Source organism: Dromaius novaehollandiae, chromosome 4, assembly GCF_036370855.1.
Source record: "Dromaius novaehollandiae isolate bDroNov1 chromosome 4, bDroNov1.hap1, whole genome shotgun sequence".
Lineage (NCBI taxonomy): Eukaryota > Metazoa > Chordata > Aves > Casuariiformes > Dromaiidae > Dromaius > Dromaius novaehollandiae.
Window position 1 is genome coordinate 34,799,478 of NC_088101.1, and position 15,632 is coordinate 34,815,109.

The following is a 15,632-nucleotide window of genomic DNA, read 5'->3' on the forward strand; positions in this document are numbered from 1 at the left end:
AAATGTACTCCAGACAGTAAAATCAGGGAAGATTTTCCTTTCTTTCTCAGTAGTTTCACCCCTTGAACCACCCTGAATAATTCCTTTCTGTGTGCTGACTGTCAGTAAGTGGCTGTCACGCCATCCACATGAAACTAAGTTGTACATATTTAGCAAACCCCCTGAATGAAGTGTAAGGACAGTACAAAGCTCCACTTCCCCCTCTCATTTCCTGCACCTGCTGCTTTGGGGTGGCGCTACTAGCAACGGACGCGAACCTCGCTGTGCTGGACACTGTACAAACACAGAACAAAAAGTCTTTGCCCCCAAAGAGATTAGAGCTGAAATCTAAGACGTAAAAGAACATCGGAATCCACAGAGGCACGAAAGGCTGTTTTTGTTCTCCCTGTGCTTTCACACAGGCAAGAGGCAAGCAGAGCTGGCTAGCTGTGTTTTAACTTTTTCAAGAACTAAAAATGGTCATAATTTTGCGCTCCAGTTTTAAAAAGTTGTCTTTTTTTTTTTCCGAGGCTGATCTTTGTTACAGTCCTGAAAAGCTATATAATTCCCCTACGTGTTGTTCTTCCTTATTGCTCAATCTTTCTCTCTCCTGTACACACATCCTCCTTGCACACGGAAGCTGCTAGGAGCATGGCTGGTGATTTAGTTCTGCTTGCTGCTGTATCTCTTCTTTCTGCCATCCAGCAATGTAAGATCTGTGGGATTGTGGGGCTGGGGCTTGGGGAGGTTTCCACTGATTCTGAAGTACTGGAATTATTGTATGCTAAACTAGCTGTTATGTAACTTTAATTTCTGAGAACTCCTAAGGTTTTTCTCAGTGGAACATTACTTACCCTCTCTGTAGTCTGAAAGGGGGTTGGCACAGTGGGACAGATTACTTTTCCCTGTGGGAGAAACTAATTTGTTTTCAATTTCTATTTTGTTTACTGACTTTCTAGAACTGTACTATTGTGAGAGCTTGTAACTAGCTGTAAAGTTACCCAAAAGCCACGCTCTGTCATGGTTTTGATTCTTATTTAGGCACCTGAATATTAAGCAACTCAAAACATCAAAAGTGAGAGTAAATTTGTCAAATCAAATACATGAATGCTGGACTGAAAGTGCTGTAAAAATTATTCGCCCAAACAGATTGCATAGTATTAAGTATGTGAAAGGAAAAAAGAAAGAAAACCTATAGAGCAGGCAGCAATAACATGAGCACATTCCATATTATGTTCCTATCATTAGATTTCCTTAAGACTCTAAATAGATTTATTTTATCCCCTACAGATATGTTGCTGAGAATCAAGGACATATATTTTCCCCATTTTATCAGGCTAGATGACTAGGGAAAGAAGCAGGCAAGTCCAAGACACTGTTTTTTTGTGTGTATCAGTCTACATTTGTTGTAGCATTTTTAATGCTTGTCACGATTTTCTTTGAGGTATGTTCATTCTTATAGTTGTATTTACACCAGAAAACAGGATACATCTTGAAGGCAATTTTGCTAAGTTAGCATGAGATTAAGGGTGAGTTAAAGATAATTGCTTTGGCCTTATTTCAAATACCTGCCGGCCTACTTAATACACAAAGCACTGCCGGCTTACTTAATGCGGTGTGATTGTTTGTTTGTTTGTTCTTAAAACCCCAGCTGCTGAAATAATGTTCCTACCTGGCAGAAGAAAAGCTTGAGAATGTGACCCCTCTGGGTTAAAAAAAAAAGCCTAACACAACAAAAGGCAAATAAAAAGTGCCTAAAATTTAATTTTCTAAATTGCTGGTCTTTGGAGGGATGGAGTATGTAACTGGAATGTCTGGGGTTACCTATATCATGCTCTGTTTTTATATCTTCAGATCAGCTACAATGTGCCTATCACACAGAACATTTTTTATCTGGTGGCAATATTTACCATCAACTTCTGTGAAAGTTCAACTAGCCTGTTTTGATTTTTAACAGAGTAGAAGTGTTAAGAGTTTTTTTTTTTTTTAATCTAGAAAGCTTGTACAGTCTGAAAATTCAAGGAATTGTACAGATATTGATACTGGAAAGTGAGGGTGAAATGCCTATGTTCTTCCTTGTGCTGGTTCATCCATATTAGTTAATCTTAGTTAAAATTACAGAAAAGACAAGATAGCCCGGGTTTTAACTTACACTGGCAGTCTGACATGAAGCCCAAAGAGAAATATTGGTAAAAATCTGATCTGCTAATCTAATTTAAATCACCACAGCTTGTTTTACTTTCAGCACTCTTTCTAGCTTGGGTAAACCAACACAGATTAACCAACGTGAGTTCAAAATGCCTTTTTCACTGAATGTAGCAAAACTGGTACTATAAGCAAGAGTTATAACCAGTTAGGTAAGGGAAGCAGCCCGGGGTGTGACTGATTGCCCTGAGCAAAATACACACACCATACAAAGCACTTACAGTGCTCTATTTACTCTTCTATTTATTCTGCTGAGCCTCCGGTCCTGAGGTAGGAAGGTGCTAATGGGTGACATGACCTCCCCGAAGCAGTGCTGGAAGTCAGGTTTTACTTAACAATCATCAGAGGTACAGAAAGACAAGATTTAGTGTCTCAGAATTGTGAGTTATTCAAAGAATCAGGTCAGTTAAAGATTACGCCGTGCAAGAAATGCTCTAGGGTAGAAGGAAAGCGCAGAAACAATGCAGGAAGTGGCTTCCGGTCATGAATCCAGTTTTAAGCAGCTAAGATTTGCTTGAGAGATTAGTGTTCCGCAGACTTACGGGAAACCAGGGGAATCCAGTAAATGAACAGCATGAATCCCCCGTCCGTGATATAGGACAGAAGCCAGTAGGGAGGACACCAGTACTTCTGCATTTTGAAGCATCTCTCTGAACTTGCGCCTTTCTAAATCACTCCCGGATCCAGCAAGAAATTATTAAAAAACGTTTGATTTTTTTTTAAAAAGGCTGTTAGGCAAAGTCATGCAAATTAACATGCACTGTCATACATTTCGATACAAACATCACCTTCTCTATAGGCTTTTTAACACATACCGTGTTTGGGAGTAATGTTACTTGAAAGCCTGCTCTGTCCTGTATTTTCAAAGTAAAGGTATTAACTCAGTAACCATAAATGCCACCTGAAAATGAAAGCAAAAAAAGCAAACAAAGGCAAGTCATTCACAACTACCTAAGTGATGTAATTTAGCCTGCAAGAACTGAACAACTTGATACAGAGCAGGGCTGGATACCAAAAAGGCTGTGAAAATCCTTACACACTCCTGCTGCAGTGCTTCCTAGAGCCCTTGCTACAGCACCTCCAGTGGGTGGGGCAGAAGAGCTCACCCATTACCTTATTATTTACTTTAGTCCTTGTTAAACTATAATCACAAAACTTAAATTTGGACTTATATCACTGCTTTCTGTTCACCACAAAGGAACTAGAAGTCAAGTCCTATATAGTTAACAGAAAATACAGTAATTATTCCGCTGCTCAGCTCTTTGCAAGCCCCTGGTTGGCACCTGCCTTGTTCTGCACGCTAGGCTCACCTTTTCTTTTAAGGTGACAGACATGATTCTAGTTCTCCCATTACACAGTGCCCTGGCTTGGTTTTTAGCGGCATATAAAAGCCCATTCATCCCTAATTCAAGCAAAGTTCTCATTGATCACAGCAGAAAGCTACTTAAGAGGTGGGTTTTACAATGATTGGCCTTACTATCAGCATATCCTCATTACAGATCTCTGTTTCTGCATATTGTTAACCAGACTGCCCCACTTGCAAATCTCTGCCCCCCAAACTAGAACCATGCTGACCTAGCAGTACCAAGGGCAAACTGCATTACAGCTGAGGCTGGGGCTATATCAGGGCCTTAAGGATTTGCCTTGATTAGTTGTACTGAACAAACTGAAACACAATCTGGCCCATACAATGCCCTTATCTTCTTACTTCCCGCAGTAAGTTTATTTTGCCCAGCATCCGTCCAAGGCTGTTTCAGCTAGTTCAGATGTGACGAGCTGCCTCAACTTCCCTTAGTTCCTCAGCAGAAAAATCCTAGTCCCAGACTGGTGGTAAGCATCACAGGGCTCCATGCAGCCAGAAAAGCAGTTACCCATTGCTGGCTGGAAATGCTATTGCCATGAAATGCTAAGGCTTGCCTAGCACTTCTGGCTGATAAGCCAGGCAGGATTTGCCAGCATGTACCACTCGTCACAAAAAAAGGGTAATTATGTGGGTGGCAGAGGTCAAAAAGCAACTGTTCAGTTACATATTCCAGGAAAATATTTCTCAAAAAGCATTCTTGTGCTTCCAGGAGTTTCAGTCTCCCTAAAGTGTGTTCCCTAAACCCTCCCCACTGCCATTCTTCCCTTCTGAAAATGCTGTAAAGTGTCAAATAATGGATGAATCACCAGGCATAACAAGAGATGTGTGGGCAGGAGTGGAGGAGGTCTTGCTGGATGCAAATACAATGAAAGGTCCTGTAAACCTGCCTTACAGTGAGATATCTGAGATGCTCTGACTGGTCTCTGGGGGGAAAGGTTAGGAGGTCACCTGAACACAGCATGTAATTACCTATATGGAGAGAAGATGGATGGGAAAATGCCTTTTTGGGAAAAGGCTTTGGCCACAAGGCTGAGACATGAAAGGTGCACAGGGCAGCACCACCAATAGCTCTAGCTGTGTTTTAATGCCACTGCTCTCTGAAGGAAGGACAGAAGCTATGCTCTGAGCTCGCCCCTTAGATTAGCCTTTTCAGCGAACTCAGACGGGTTCCTACTTTCTGGATCTGGACAAAGTTCAGGTAAAAGGTAAATAGTGAGCCTCTCATACAGGGTGGTTATGACACGGCCAGAAAAAGAGCTCCAGGTACCCCGAGAGTTCAAACAGAGAAACGCCCAGTAGATCTGCTGCCTACTGAAAATTGCTATCCAAAGATTAAGCAACTTTATAGCCTTTTGTCCTTGTGAGCCTCTGCTAGATTTTTAAAGGCAGATTTCTGCAATGAAAATACCAATAAAAATGAGGCACACACATACATATCAGAAGAGATCCTAGAAATAAAGGTCAGAAGTGCATAGATGACATTTTCCCCCCCCCCCCCCAGCTATTATTTGGTTACTTTGCACTAGGTTCTCTCTGTTGTTCACAGCACTGCACCAGATCTATAAAATGCTTTGCAAGACAGGTTGAGTATTGTCAGTGGAAGTGGAAACAGCCTGGGCTCTCCAACACATCAGCTCTCCAGCAGGTGAGGTAGAGAGCAGGGAACAGCCTATGGACTCCCCAGTTGCAGCTCTCTGTGCTCTTTCCAACATACAGAATTTTGATAGTCCAAGATGGTCAAAACAGATGGAAGAGCATGCGCTATAAGACATTGCGAAATACATTTTAAAAGGTGGCTACCAGATTTTTGCTTCCAGAGCATGTAACAACATCCCGCACTCCAAAGTTTCACAGTTCTTAGTATCACTAAAATAAAATGATCATACACCATTTAAACAAGGAAGGTGGGTGACCTCCATCAGGGCAATTTGGTTACTGTGATACTACTAACATAGCACACTCTATTGTAGTGTAACTATACTGCTCCTAGGCTGCACAGTTCTATGATTCAGACAAAGCTGAAGGATATTTAAGTTACAGCTAGTTTCAACAAATGCTAAAAGAGAATGCATATATTTCTGAAATAGTAATTTTTCTCCTTCCTCATAAGTAAGTCATATTTGAAGTTAAGACTTGAACTTTTGAAGGGGAAAATCTAGTTTATCCAATACTGTTCTCTTTCCACCATATCAAATGCAAAGAACAATGATTTTGATTAAAAAATGATTGATGTTGTAAAAGACTGACGTACGTTAAGGACTCAACTTAGTTGCTTTTTTTTTTTTTTTTTTTTTAGAAAAACTGTGTAATACGTGAGCCTTTATTTTTGCTTGCAGGCCATTTTGCTTGGCTGGTGGGAAGAGCAAGAATGAAGTACAAGGTCATGCCCCCAGCTGTCACCGGAGCTCCAGAGTTTGACAGAACATTTCGTGCGCAGTAAGTTCTGAGATCATTAGGATGGTGGCAATGAGTAACATCTTTATTCACCTAATTCATGTGGCACTAGAGAATTCCAAGGTAAAATGAGCTTTAGAAAAATCGTATTTATCTCCTGCCCTACGTTATGACACTACATCTTAAGTACTGGTGAACTCTCATCTGTACATATCTCCATGGAATTACACTTGCCACAAGTCTGCTCTAACATGACATGGTTGTGATCCAGGGCTAATCACCACCATTTGTGGAGCCATTGACCCGATTTGAGAAAGTAATTGCACTGAGTGTCATACACGTATTGTAATGGATCCTTACATTTACGATACTTTTCAAATCTTGATTTTAGAAGGCTTATATTCAAATTTGTAATGTGTATCTGTAAATTACATATGAAAATCTACACCTGTTTTCCTCTGTTGAATATAACAGGATCAATATTAATTAAGAATTTTCAGCATCAAGAATCTTTTTCCCAACCTTCCAGGATTTCTAACTTTTCTACAGCTTTTTTAAAAAGAAGATTCAGTCCAGAAGATAAACAAAAACCTTATCTTAAAGACACTACCTTTTCTTTGCATCCTTTTCTCAAGAAATGAAAAATAATGCAGTTACAGACACTGATCACTTTTCAAATGGTTCAGCTATTCTTTTAGTGATAATGGGATAAGTTCAGCCCATTTAAACTGGTCATTGTTCAGATTCTGATTCTTGGACTGTGCCTAACACAAAACAGAAGACAAGAGCATAGAAAACCTCAGTCTGCCCCAGTGGATATTGTGCAATAGCTTGTCTAAAGAGAAAATGTTTTCCTAAAGGGCTTCAGCCAGTGATTAGCTAGTGCCCCTAAGCATAAGTATTTATATTTAACTCCGTATTGTTTAAAACAATTCCATCTCCTGTAACCACAGTTCTATTGGATAACAAAAAAAAGTTAGATATAGAATATATTAGATAATATATCAGACAACAGCATATATTAGATACAGAAGGTTGCCTAATTTGTTAAAGAGACGTTTATTCTGAATGACAACCAAGAAGAAATATCCCAACAAAATATTGGTGTGAAAACTGATGATGTCCACAAATAAAGATATTGTCTTAACCATGAGAAGATCTATCATGTCCAGCTTATGCCTAATAGCACTTCATAGACGCCTTGGCCTCAGCAGAGCAATCCAAACTGCCTACGCATGTCTCCATGCTTCCTCTTGCAGTTCAGGGAATGCCAACCCACAAAACCTGCAGGCAGAATATGGAGATGAGTGATTAGCATTACATCCAGGGGATGTGTTTGAATTCCTGTCTCTCTGCTGCACAAGCACTTGATTTGGGGTTAGCTGTTAAGCACTTTCATGTAATTGGGATCCAGATCCTTGTCTAAGTTTAAATACCACAAAAATGTTTGAAATAGTTAATATTCATATTTGAAATTACAAAGAATGGGTTTTTAAGAGTGCATAATGCTGGCTTGACTGTGCTCCCACTAGATTTGATGGCATTAACTTTAGAGGGAACAAAATTAGGCCAAAGCTGACTGTCCTTGAATATCCCACCCACAATTCTTTTTCTTTACACAATAATGTTCTTTCGAATTTATTCTGCAGACAAAACTGTGTAGAGTTTTATCCAATGTTCCTGGTTGCCCTCTGGACTGCAGGTTGTTTTTTTAATCAAGGTAAACACTTTTTATTTTGGAATGAAAAGTTGTTTTTTTTTTAATGTACTTTGGTTGTATCAGGTGGTCAATTACTGCAGACATCTGTTTTTCTTCCTTTAACTTCATTACCTTTATATCACTGAGCACTCCTTTCGGAGGGCTATACTGAATTCCCACATAGTCATGGCATTTCACATAGCTCCACTAGCTTTTACTTTTCTCTGCAAATCATGGAACATAGCCACCCTATTTTTCATTTATTCAGTGGATTTCCAGGGTGAGTCATTCAGAAAAGCAGCTCCCAGATGTTTCCCACTAACCATTATTTACACATTATGGGAGAATTCCCACAGGACATCAAGTACAGCTATTGTCCCTGGGGAGAAAACAGCCTGAGGATGCTCAAGTGGGAGTACTCATCCCTGCAGCTGGACCCCTGGCTGAAGGAGACAGAATTCAAGCCAGCAAATCTTTGGGATTTTACATACCAGATGAGTGACACCACCACTGGGCTACGACTTATTTGTTTGTTTTGGGGCTTAGCACAAGCTAGAATTGAGAGTTCAAGCTCAGCCAAAACAGCGGCATCTCCACATATGGACAGTTCAGGTATGCAGGGAAGACTTGGGAAAACTGTTATGGTTTCTTAAGCACCTAAGCAGGCCATTTTTGGCCAACTGTCCTGAACTCAGATACTGCTGTGCTTTCTAACCTCTCTGTTGGATTTCCTGAGGTAGATCGGCAAAGTCTCCTAACAGTGAGGGGGTGGACTTCTGTAGAGCTAAAACTTGCGACAGAGTCTAGCCTTCACCTTTTCCCTTTTTAACCCTTCCCCAAGCAATGTTTTGGAAGTACAGAGGATGTGTGTTTGGACAAAAGAAAATTAGTTCATACCTCACTGAACTTCTCTTTCCTGAAAAACTAGTTTTCCTCTCCATTTTCTATGTTTGCTCCAAAACAGTCGTTCTGTTTTGGGGCTCTCTTATAGATAGCTTCCCATCTCCACTACACCAATGTAATTGCAGAGTTAACACCACTTCAGTCAACAAACTGGATAAGGAATAGTACACGTGTTCACAGACAGACACTTGAATCAAGTAAAATCACATTCACTAACAGCAACACAGACATGCACTGTCACATGGAAGAAAAGAAGGATTATGTTAACCTCCTCTGTAAGTCATTTTTTCAGATAAGCATCTCCCATAGGTACATTTACTGGAGTCAAAGCAGAACAGCGTAAAAGCCATCCTCTATAATACTTACTTACATGGTCTGAAAGAAAAAAAAAAAATTAACTGACAATGCTTAGTCCTGGATAATACAACTGACCTTACGCACTCTGCTCCATCTATCAAATGGAAGTAACTTTATGCTCTTCCCACAGGGAGGTCAGAAAGCTAACATTCAGTACAGCTTTCTCTCATGTCCTTGGATAAAAGCTGCTATATAAATGCAAAGAGGTTATTAACAACATAAATAAGATTTTTCTCTCCAAAACAAACACTTTCCTTTAACATGAGCTGCCGTAACAATATAAAATGGCAGTGCTCCAACCACTATCCTGTCTCTGGCATAACCAAACTGTGGGGACTGCAGATTGCTGTCAGGTTTTGAGATCTCCTGTTTAGGGAATGCTTTTAGATTTTTTTAGACAGGCCTATGCCCTCCCCTACCACAAAATCCATATCAAAACTTCTGTAGTGAATGTTTAAGAAAAAAATATATATTACATGTACATATACGTACATATTAAATGTACATATTACATGTATATATAAATATATATATTTTTTTCTTTCACAATATTACTTCCCAGGGTATGGATAGCTACGAAAACGCCCAGTGTTACAAAGCTAGAAAACAACTGAAGTGACTGTCTATGATCCTCACTGTTATGCTTTCTAACTGTTTTTTCCTTTTCCCCCCCCATTAATCTTTTCTTTCCTAGAATTAGCTTCCCTTCTGGGTCTGATGTACCTGTTTACCCGCTACAAGTACTTCCATGGTTATGCAGCATCTGTAAAAGGAAGGTAAGGAGTTACCATCTGCATACAGGTTGAAAGCTCCGGGCTGTGGCCTGAGGCTGGGCTTAGAGCCAAGGACTGGCAGTGAAAAGTGACTATAATTGAATGCAACATGTGTAAAGTGTCAGCAAGAGGTCTGAAACAAAAACCCTCAGGGAGGCAGGCTGGCTGTTACAGTAGAAGCCTAGGTTAAGATTTGCATGTGCTGTAGGTCACGAGAGACAAAAGGTTTGGTGCTCTCCATGTAACACCTCGTGGCTGCCTGCTTTGTACTGAACAGCGTATCAGCAACCAGACTCAAAGGGGGCTGAAAGCAGAAGCAGAGTTTCGCAGCTTAGGATTACTGTATGATGGGAGACTGCTGAGACACAGCATACACAGTACCTGCTCCTCTGCTATTCTCATTTTTCCTCAGTTTGTCAAATTAACATACTGCTAACCATAAAAAACATTAAAGGAAGCAAGCAAATCTGGCCTTGTAGGCAGATGAACTTTCACCAAATAGATAAGAAAATACAGCTTCAGATAAGCGTAAGTTAATGAATGTTAAGTGCACAGCATCTGGTAACATGAATACGACTTCAGAAAACATGAACATCAGCAAAACACCCCTCCACCGCATGAGTGTACACTCAAACACATAATTTATTCCTTGACCCACTGAAGCCACCCAATTATCTGATGGGTCCTAACCTAAGGCTCCTCTTCCAACACACAAATCAGTCGTAAAAAAAAAGTAGCATGATATATGCCAGTCATAAAAATAAAAAGCTTGTGAATTCATATTTCTGGAGAAATATATGAAACGATCAGACTATAAACAGCACTTTTTTTTTTTTTGTAGTAAATAATCCTGCAGCAGCAACAGGCTGGACTACAAAGCTATTTTCCATAGCTTTTATACTGAGGTTATCATTCTTCCTCTTCACTAGAGTCTCCACCAATCCTTCACCCTGTTTTGAAGAGTTGTTGCTTAACAGAAGGGCAAGGCCAAGTTTTCCAGAGCAAATATATGGGGATAATTTTGTATCTCCAAGTCAGAGATGCAATAGTTCAAATGATGCCATGAACGTCAACCAGAAAATCAGTAACTATTAAGTAAGTCTGGGTAGCAAGACCTTCTAAAATAAGTGAGCAAATAAAATATAATGGACTTTTCTTTAATCAACAAACTAGAAAGTCCTTTGTTTAAAAAAAAAATATTTCTTATGCTTTATTTTTTGCTATATTTTCTTAGACTAATAGCTTCAGCCTCTCAAGGAAGCCTAAGAACAGTGGCTGGCTTCATTATTAGAGAGCGCTTTTCCATTCTAGTGAAACTCAATTGCTTTGCTTGGGTGCTGAGAGCTAACCCGCCACCCCTAGGAAATGGATGTGTTCACAAGGCCTGCTTCTGTGTGCCTCACTCATGCTATCCCTCAGCGGGCTTTTCAGCTAACGACGGATCAGTACAAGTTAGACATACAGAACTAGGCTCCAGAACATACAACATACCTCAAGCAGGCCTTGCAGCAAAAAGCTAATTAGTCTTCAAATTAATTCTCAATTCTAATCACAGACTACAGCAGTGGTAGTTATAGAGAGAAACTTGCTCACCTGGTCCATGTGAGCATGCTGATACACACACTACCACACTTGAATACATGAATTCCACTTCGGATTTACCAAGGTTGGATTTCTTAAGAATGCAATAGGTACATGCACCTTCTACTTGGTTTCTGTTCTGGAGGGGCCTTTACAAGTAATCTATATACTTCACCTTTCTAACTGGCTCTGATCAGTGTTCACAAGGCTAAACTACAACTTTTTGAGTTTTCCGGAAAGTGAGGAAACTCACCATTTTCAAGTCTGTGTTTAGATGTGATGCCTAGAGAAGAGCTGTACCAAGTTTTAGGCAGCAGCGAGATTCTCAGACGCTCCATCCACACAATTGTGCCTGAGCACATACTCACTTAAGCTTCTGTGGGCAGGGGTACAAGTACAAATCAAAGTCTGACAATGTCCTCAGACCTCTCTCCAATGCTAAGGCAATGGGATTCTTAAAATAGGCCTTTCTTTTCCTGCAGAAACCAATCCAGCAATAACTTCCCAAATATGTTTACCAGATCAGTCTGCACCCAAGACAACTAAGAATGACCCCAGAAGAGCATGCAGCTGGCACAAAGGAAAGTGCCTGCTCCCATATGCCAGCCAGGAGAATTCTCCATCTTAGAGCTGAAGTCCTCTCCCAGTCTCTCCTATGAGAGCTTTCCATTTTGTACAAATAAAGTAATCTGACCCTCTTCCATCCCCAGCAAGTACCCTAACCACCAAGTTTTAGGATCATATTCCTCCTTTCCACTCCAAAAATCCAAGTCCAAGTCAGAGTGATAATCTAAAACAGACCTCCCAGCACAGTGGAGAGTACCTGATGAACAAGGGCTGATAAAAGAGATGTCCACACCTCTCAGCCAGCCCCAAAGGCTCCTCTCCTGCATTCCTAAATCTAAAATTGCAATGAGGTGCTCAAGCCTGTTTGCCACTTTATTTTCAGCTGTTCATGCCATGGGATGAAGTAGCTTATCATGGAAAAGTGCCCAGCTTCCACATGAGTATTTACAGACACTGGGGGAGAGATTTCCTGTAGAGAGAATATTAAGAATCTCTCTATCCCCCAACAAAACTCACTTTTGGTAACTGTTTATTACCAAACCATCCCAAGATCGTTTTGCTATAGTGAACCTTTTTGATTCGACATGGCTTTTCTTAACTGGCACAGACAAGCAGTTTCACAGTAAATACACTATATGCAACCTGTAACAGTATTTTTCTCTTTTCCTCCTCTAGGTTAGCAGGTTTTTATGCAAATCAGATAGTTCTAACCTGCTTGATAGCCCTGGGTGCAGCTGGGATTGTTGACAGCCTTCTGGATGAATACCTGGACTTCAGCATTGGGAAGATATTGCGTAAATTGTTTTGAAGATTGTTTTTCTTTTTAAAAAATAGATAATGCAGATGCTTTCCCTAGACTTCAAAGAGATAACCTGTGTGTGGCTAAGGCATCAGAATTCTCTCCTAGCAGCCCACTGCAATGTAAAAATGCATGCTTTTCCTGAGTTTTGTCTGCACTTCCTCCTTTCCCATTGCTCTTGCAAAGGAGTCTGTCAGACAGAATGCCATGTCATGTCTGCATTTTTAATTAATTTTCTGGTTTCACATACAGTACTGTAAACCCTAAACAAATTACATAAAATTAAAATCATTAATTCACCAAGTAACCTAGCTGCAACTCGTACTGTAAGCAACAGCCCATCTTACCCAATGTCCTTCAGCTTTGCCAATGCCTCTATAGTCTTCCTTCACTCCTCTTCATTTTCTCGAGCAGCGTCCTCAATTCTACACAAATGTAAAAATATGCTTTGTTGCACTATGCTGTTGAAAGGTCCCAATTTTGCAAGTATATCCAATCCCACTTCAGGAGGGTGTTTAAGCATACACTGAAACACTGCTTTCTTCAGGAAAACATTTAAAGCTGTACTTGACCTTACACTTCTGTGAAGGCCTTTTGATTTTATACACATGCTTACAGTTCAACACATGCTCAGATACTTTTCTCGTTTAACTGGGGCCCTCCTGCAGGCAGATCCTAGTTCTCACACAAAGCCTCTCGAAGACGGGCTATATCCACAATGCAGCACTCCCGAGATGGAGACCCTGCCCAGACAAAGAGAAGGCACAGATGCTTGTCAAACAATCGGGTCTACTTCATTGTCTCCCAAAGAAGGCACAGATGGCTGGGGTGTGGGAGAGACTACACAAACGCTCCAACACAGCGAAAGCTCTGGGAATCATAAAATTACAACAAAAAGCAAACTGACTATGAAAAGAGTTTTCTGCTAAAAGGAGGGAAAAGTCATCGCTTAGCACCATCAGCTCAAAGTGTGCCAAGGCTGAATTTAAACCACGTAGAAGAAAAGAGAAGCAAGGCCGTGCCTGAGTATTTTGGCAGCTCCTGATAATTCAAGCTATTTAGGCAATGTTGAATATATCAATGCAAGCTAGAGTCTGCAGCCTGAAGCTTTTTCTGCCATGTCTCTGAAGACAGGATATGGCCAAAGATGTCACACATTTATAGCACTGTTCATTCAGGTCTACATAATGAGCACATGGTGTGCTTAAAAGTCTACTGGGGTTGATAAGCTGAGCACAACACAGAGTGCTGGATCAAGTTCATAATAATCTTTGATATGAAATAAGCAAGTGTATTACATGTGCAGAATTTAGTGCTTTAGAGTCACTGTAATGTGATTAAAGGGCATAATTTAGAACTTGCAGGTGGCAAAGGTTGAAATGGCATTTGAAACAATAAAACAAAACAAGCGCATAGGTGCAAGACTTGGGGTCAGTGATGGCTGCTGAGGGGAAAAGGACAGATCATGATGGCAAACAAACTGGAGCTGGCACAGCTGTGGAAAGGGCAATTCTCTGGCAGTATGGCTCCAGGGAGAAAGCAAAACAGGGCCAGATTAACGTCCACAGAAATCACTGGGAATTCTTCCATGAACGTTTCTTCCTTGGGCTGAAAGACAGAAAATCCACCTACCCACCTGCCAGTGATGCCCTGAGACAGTCAGAGGCAGCAGGAGGTGCTGCCAGCAGAAGAAAAAACAAGACAAAGGTCCAAATTACATTACAGGCTTAAAATACTTATTAGAGGGGGTCCATAGATAGCTAGTTGTGTTCAAATATGTCTTTTCTTCTGAAATTATTCCATTCCAGGCTTACCCTAGCATAACTACAGAGAACTTTCCTTCTCCAAGGACCCCACCTACTCCACCAAAAGGAATAAACTGCTGTCACACAGGCCAATTTCACATACCAAAAAACTGTGGGTGTAAGGCAGTAATGTATTGCCTAGTAACACTAAGCCACAGCGCTAAGGGATAAACATGAGATGAAACTTTTCGGATCTGTACCAGCTCATTACAGGGCAGAAGTCAGCCTAAAGTTGAGGATGCTACCTGCCTTCTGAATGTGTCACTGCTTTTTCCCCCAGTGAGCCAGGACAGAATGTCTAAGATCCAAAACTCTGTTAAAGACTGACTCACCTATAATTAAAACCAAAACACCCCTGTAACTGATACATGCTGTCAGTGTCAGTAAGGGTATTTAGTTTCGTTCTAGTGAGAACCCCACCTTTTCCTGCTTGCTTCCTGCTGATCAAGAAGTTAGTATGAGGCTGCACATTCAACATACAAGTCTGATGCAAATATTCATCTGCTGGTCATGACCAGAACTGAAAATGGTCCCTTCCACATTTTCAAAGCCAATGTATACCTAGGAGCCTCATGCTGAAAGCACCTTTTCCCAGCAAGCTGCCAGCACACGTTGAGGAGTAACTCTGGCAAGTCCCGTTGATCTGGGCGGCTCTACTTCCTTTGTGCCCTGTATCTACGTCTAAAATGGTAAAGGACTTAAATTAGGGAGAGAAGGAGACCTCACCTTAAAGGTTGTATTTGGAGCTGAGCCTCACCATCTTCCTAAACTCCCGGTCTTCCACAAGTGAACAGAGGTCCAATGTCCAATCCCCCTGACTCCCAGTAGGCTGCAAACATGGAGATACTGGTGTCAAGCCTTGAAGGCTACATGGCATGTTTATATCTAAAGCAGGTCATATAAATACAAGTCCATATGCACTTTCCATGTCTTTCTGACAACAGAATTCCCACACTGTATCAGTAGCAGGTGATAGTAGCAGGTTGGGCAACCACTCTAAACATGTACCTTCACCTCTTCCCCAGTTTCCCCTACTCATTTTTCCAACTTGTTTATCTAACCCCACATCTCTTTCTTACACTACACCTCATTTCTCCAGATTGCAGCCACAGGACTCCTACATCCTGAGTTCTTCATCTCATATCTTCCCTTGAAAGCACTTCCTTGCTCACTGCTCAGCACATTGTGCAGCACATGTAAAAAGTGG

The 15,632-nt window shown here is 40.9% G+C and overlaps 1 protein-coding gene across 1 annotated transcript; it reads left to right on the forward strand.

Annotated features, from left to right (window-relative positions):
- Positions 1-557: 557 nt before the first annotated feature.
- MGST2 (microsomal glutathione S-transferase 2) lies at positions 558-12,927 on the forward strand. Its single transcript, XM_026106189.2, has 5 exons — positions 558-688; positions 5,884-5,983; positions 7,591-7,661; positions 9,595-9,676; positions 12,497-12,927. Exons 1-5 carry the CDS (start codon positions 631-633, stop codon positions 12,627-12,629), a joined length of 444 nt encoding a protein of 147 aa, XP_025961974.2. The 5' UTR covers positions 558-630; the 3' UTR covers positions 12,630-12,927.
- The last annotated feature ends 2,705 nt before the right edge of the window (positions 12,928-15,632 follow it).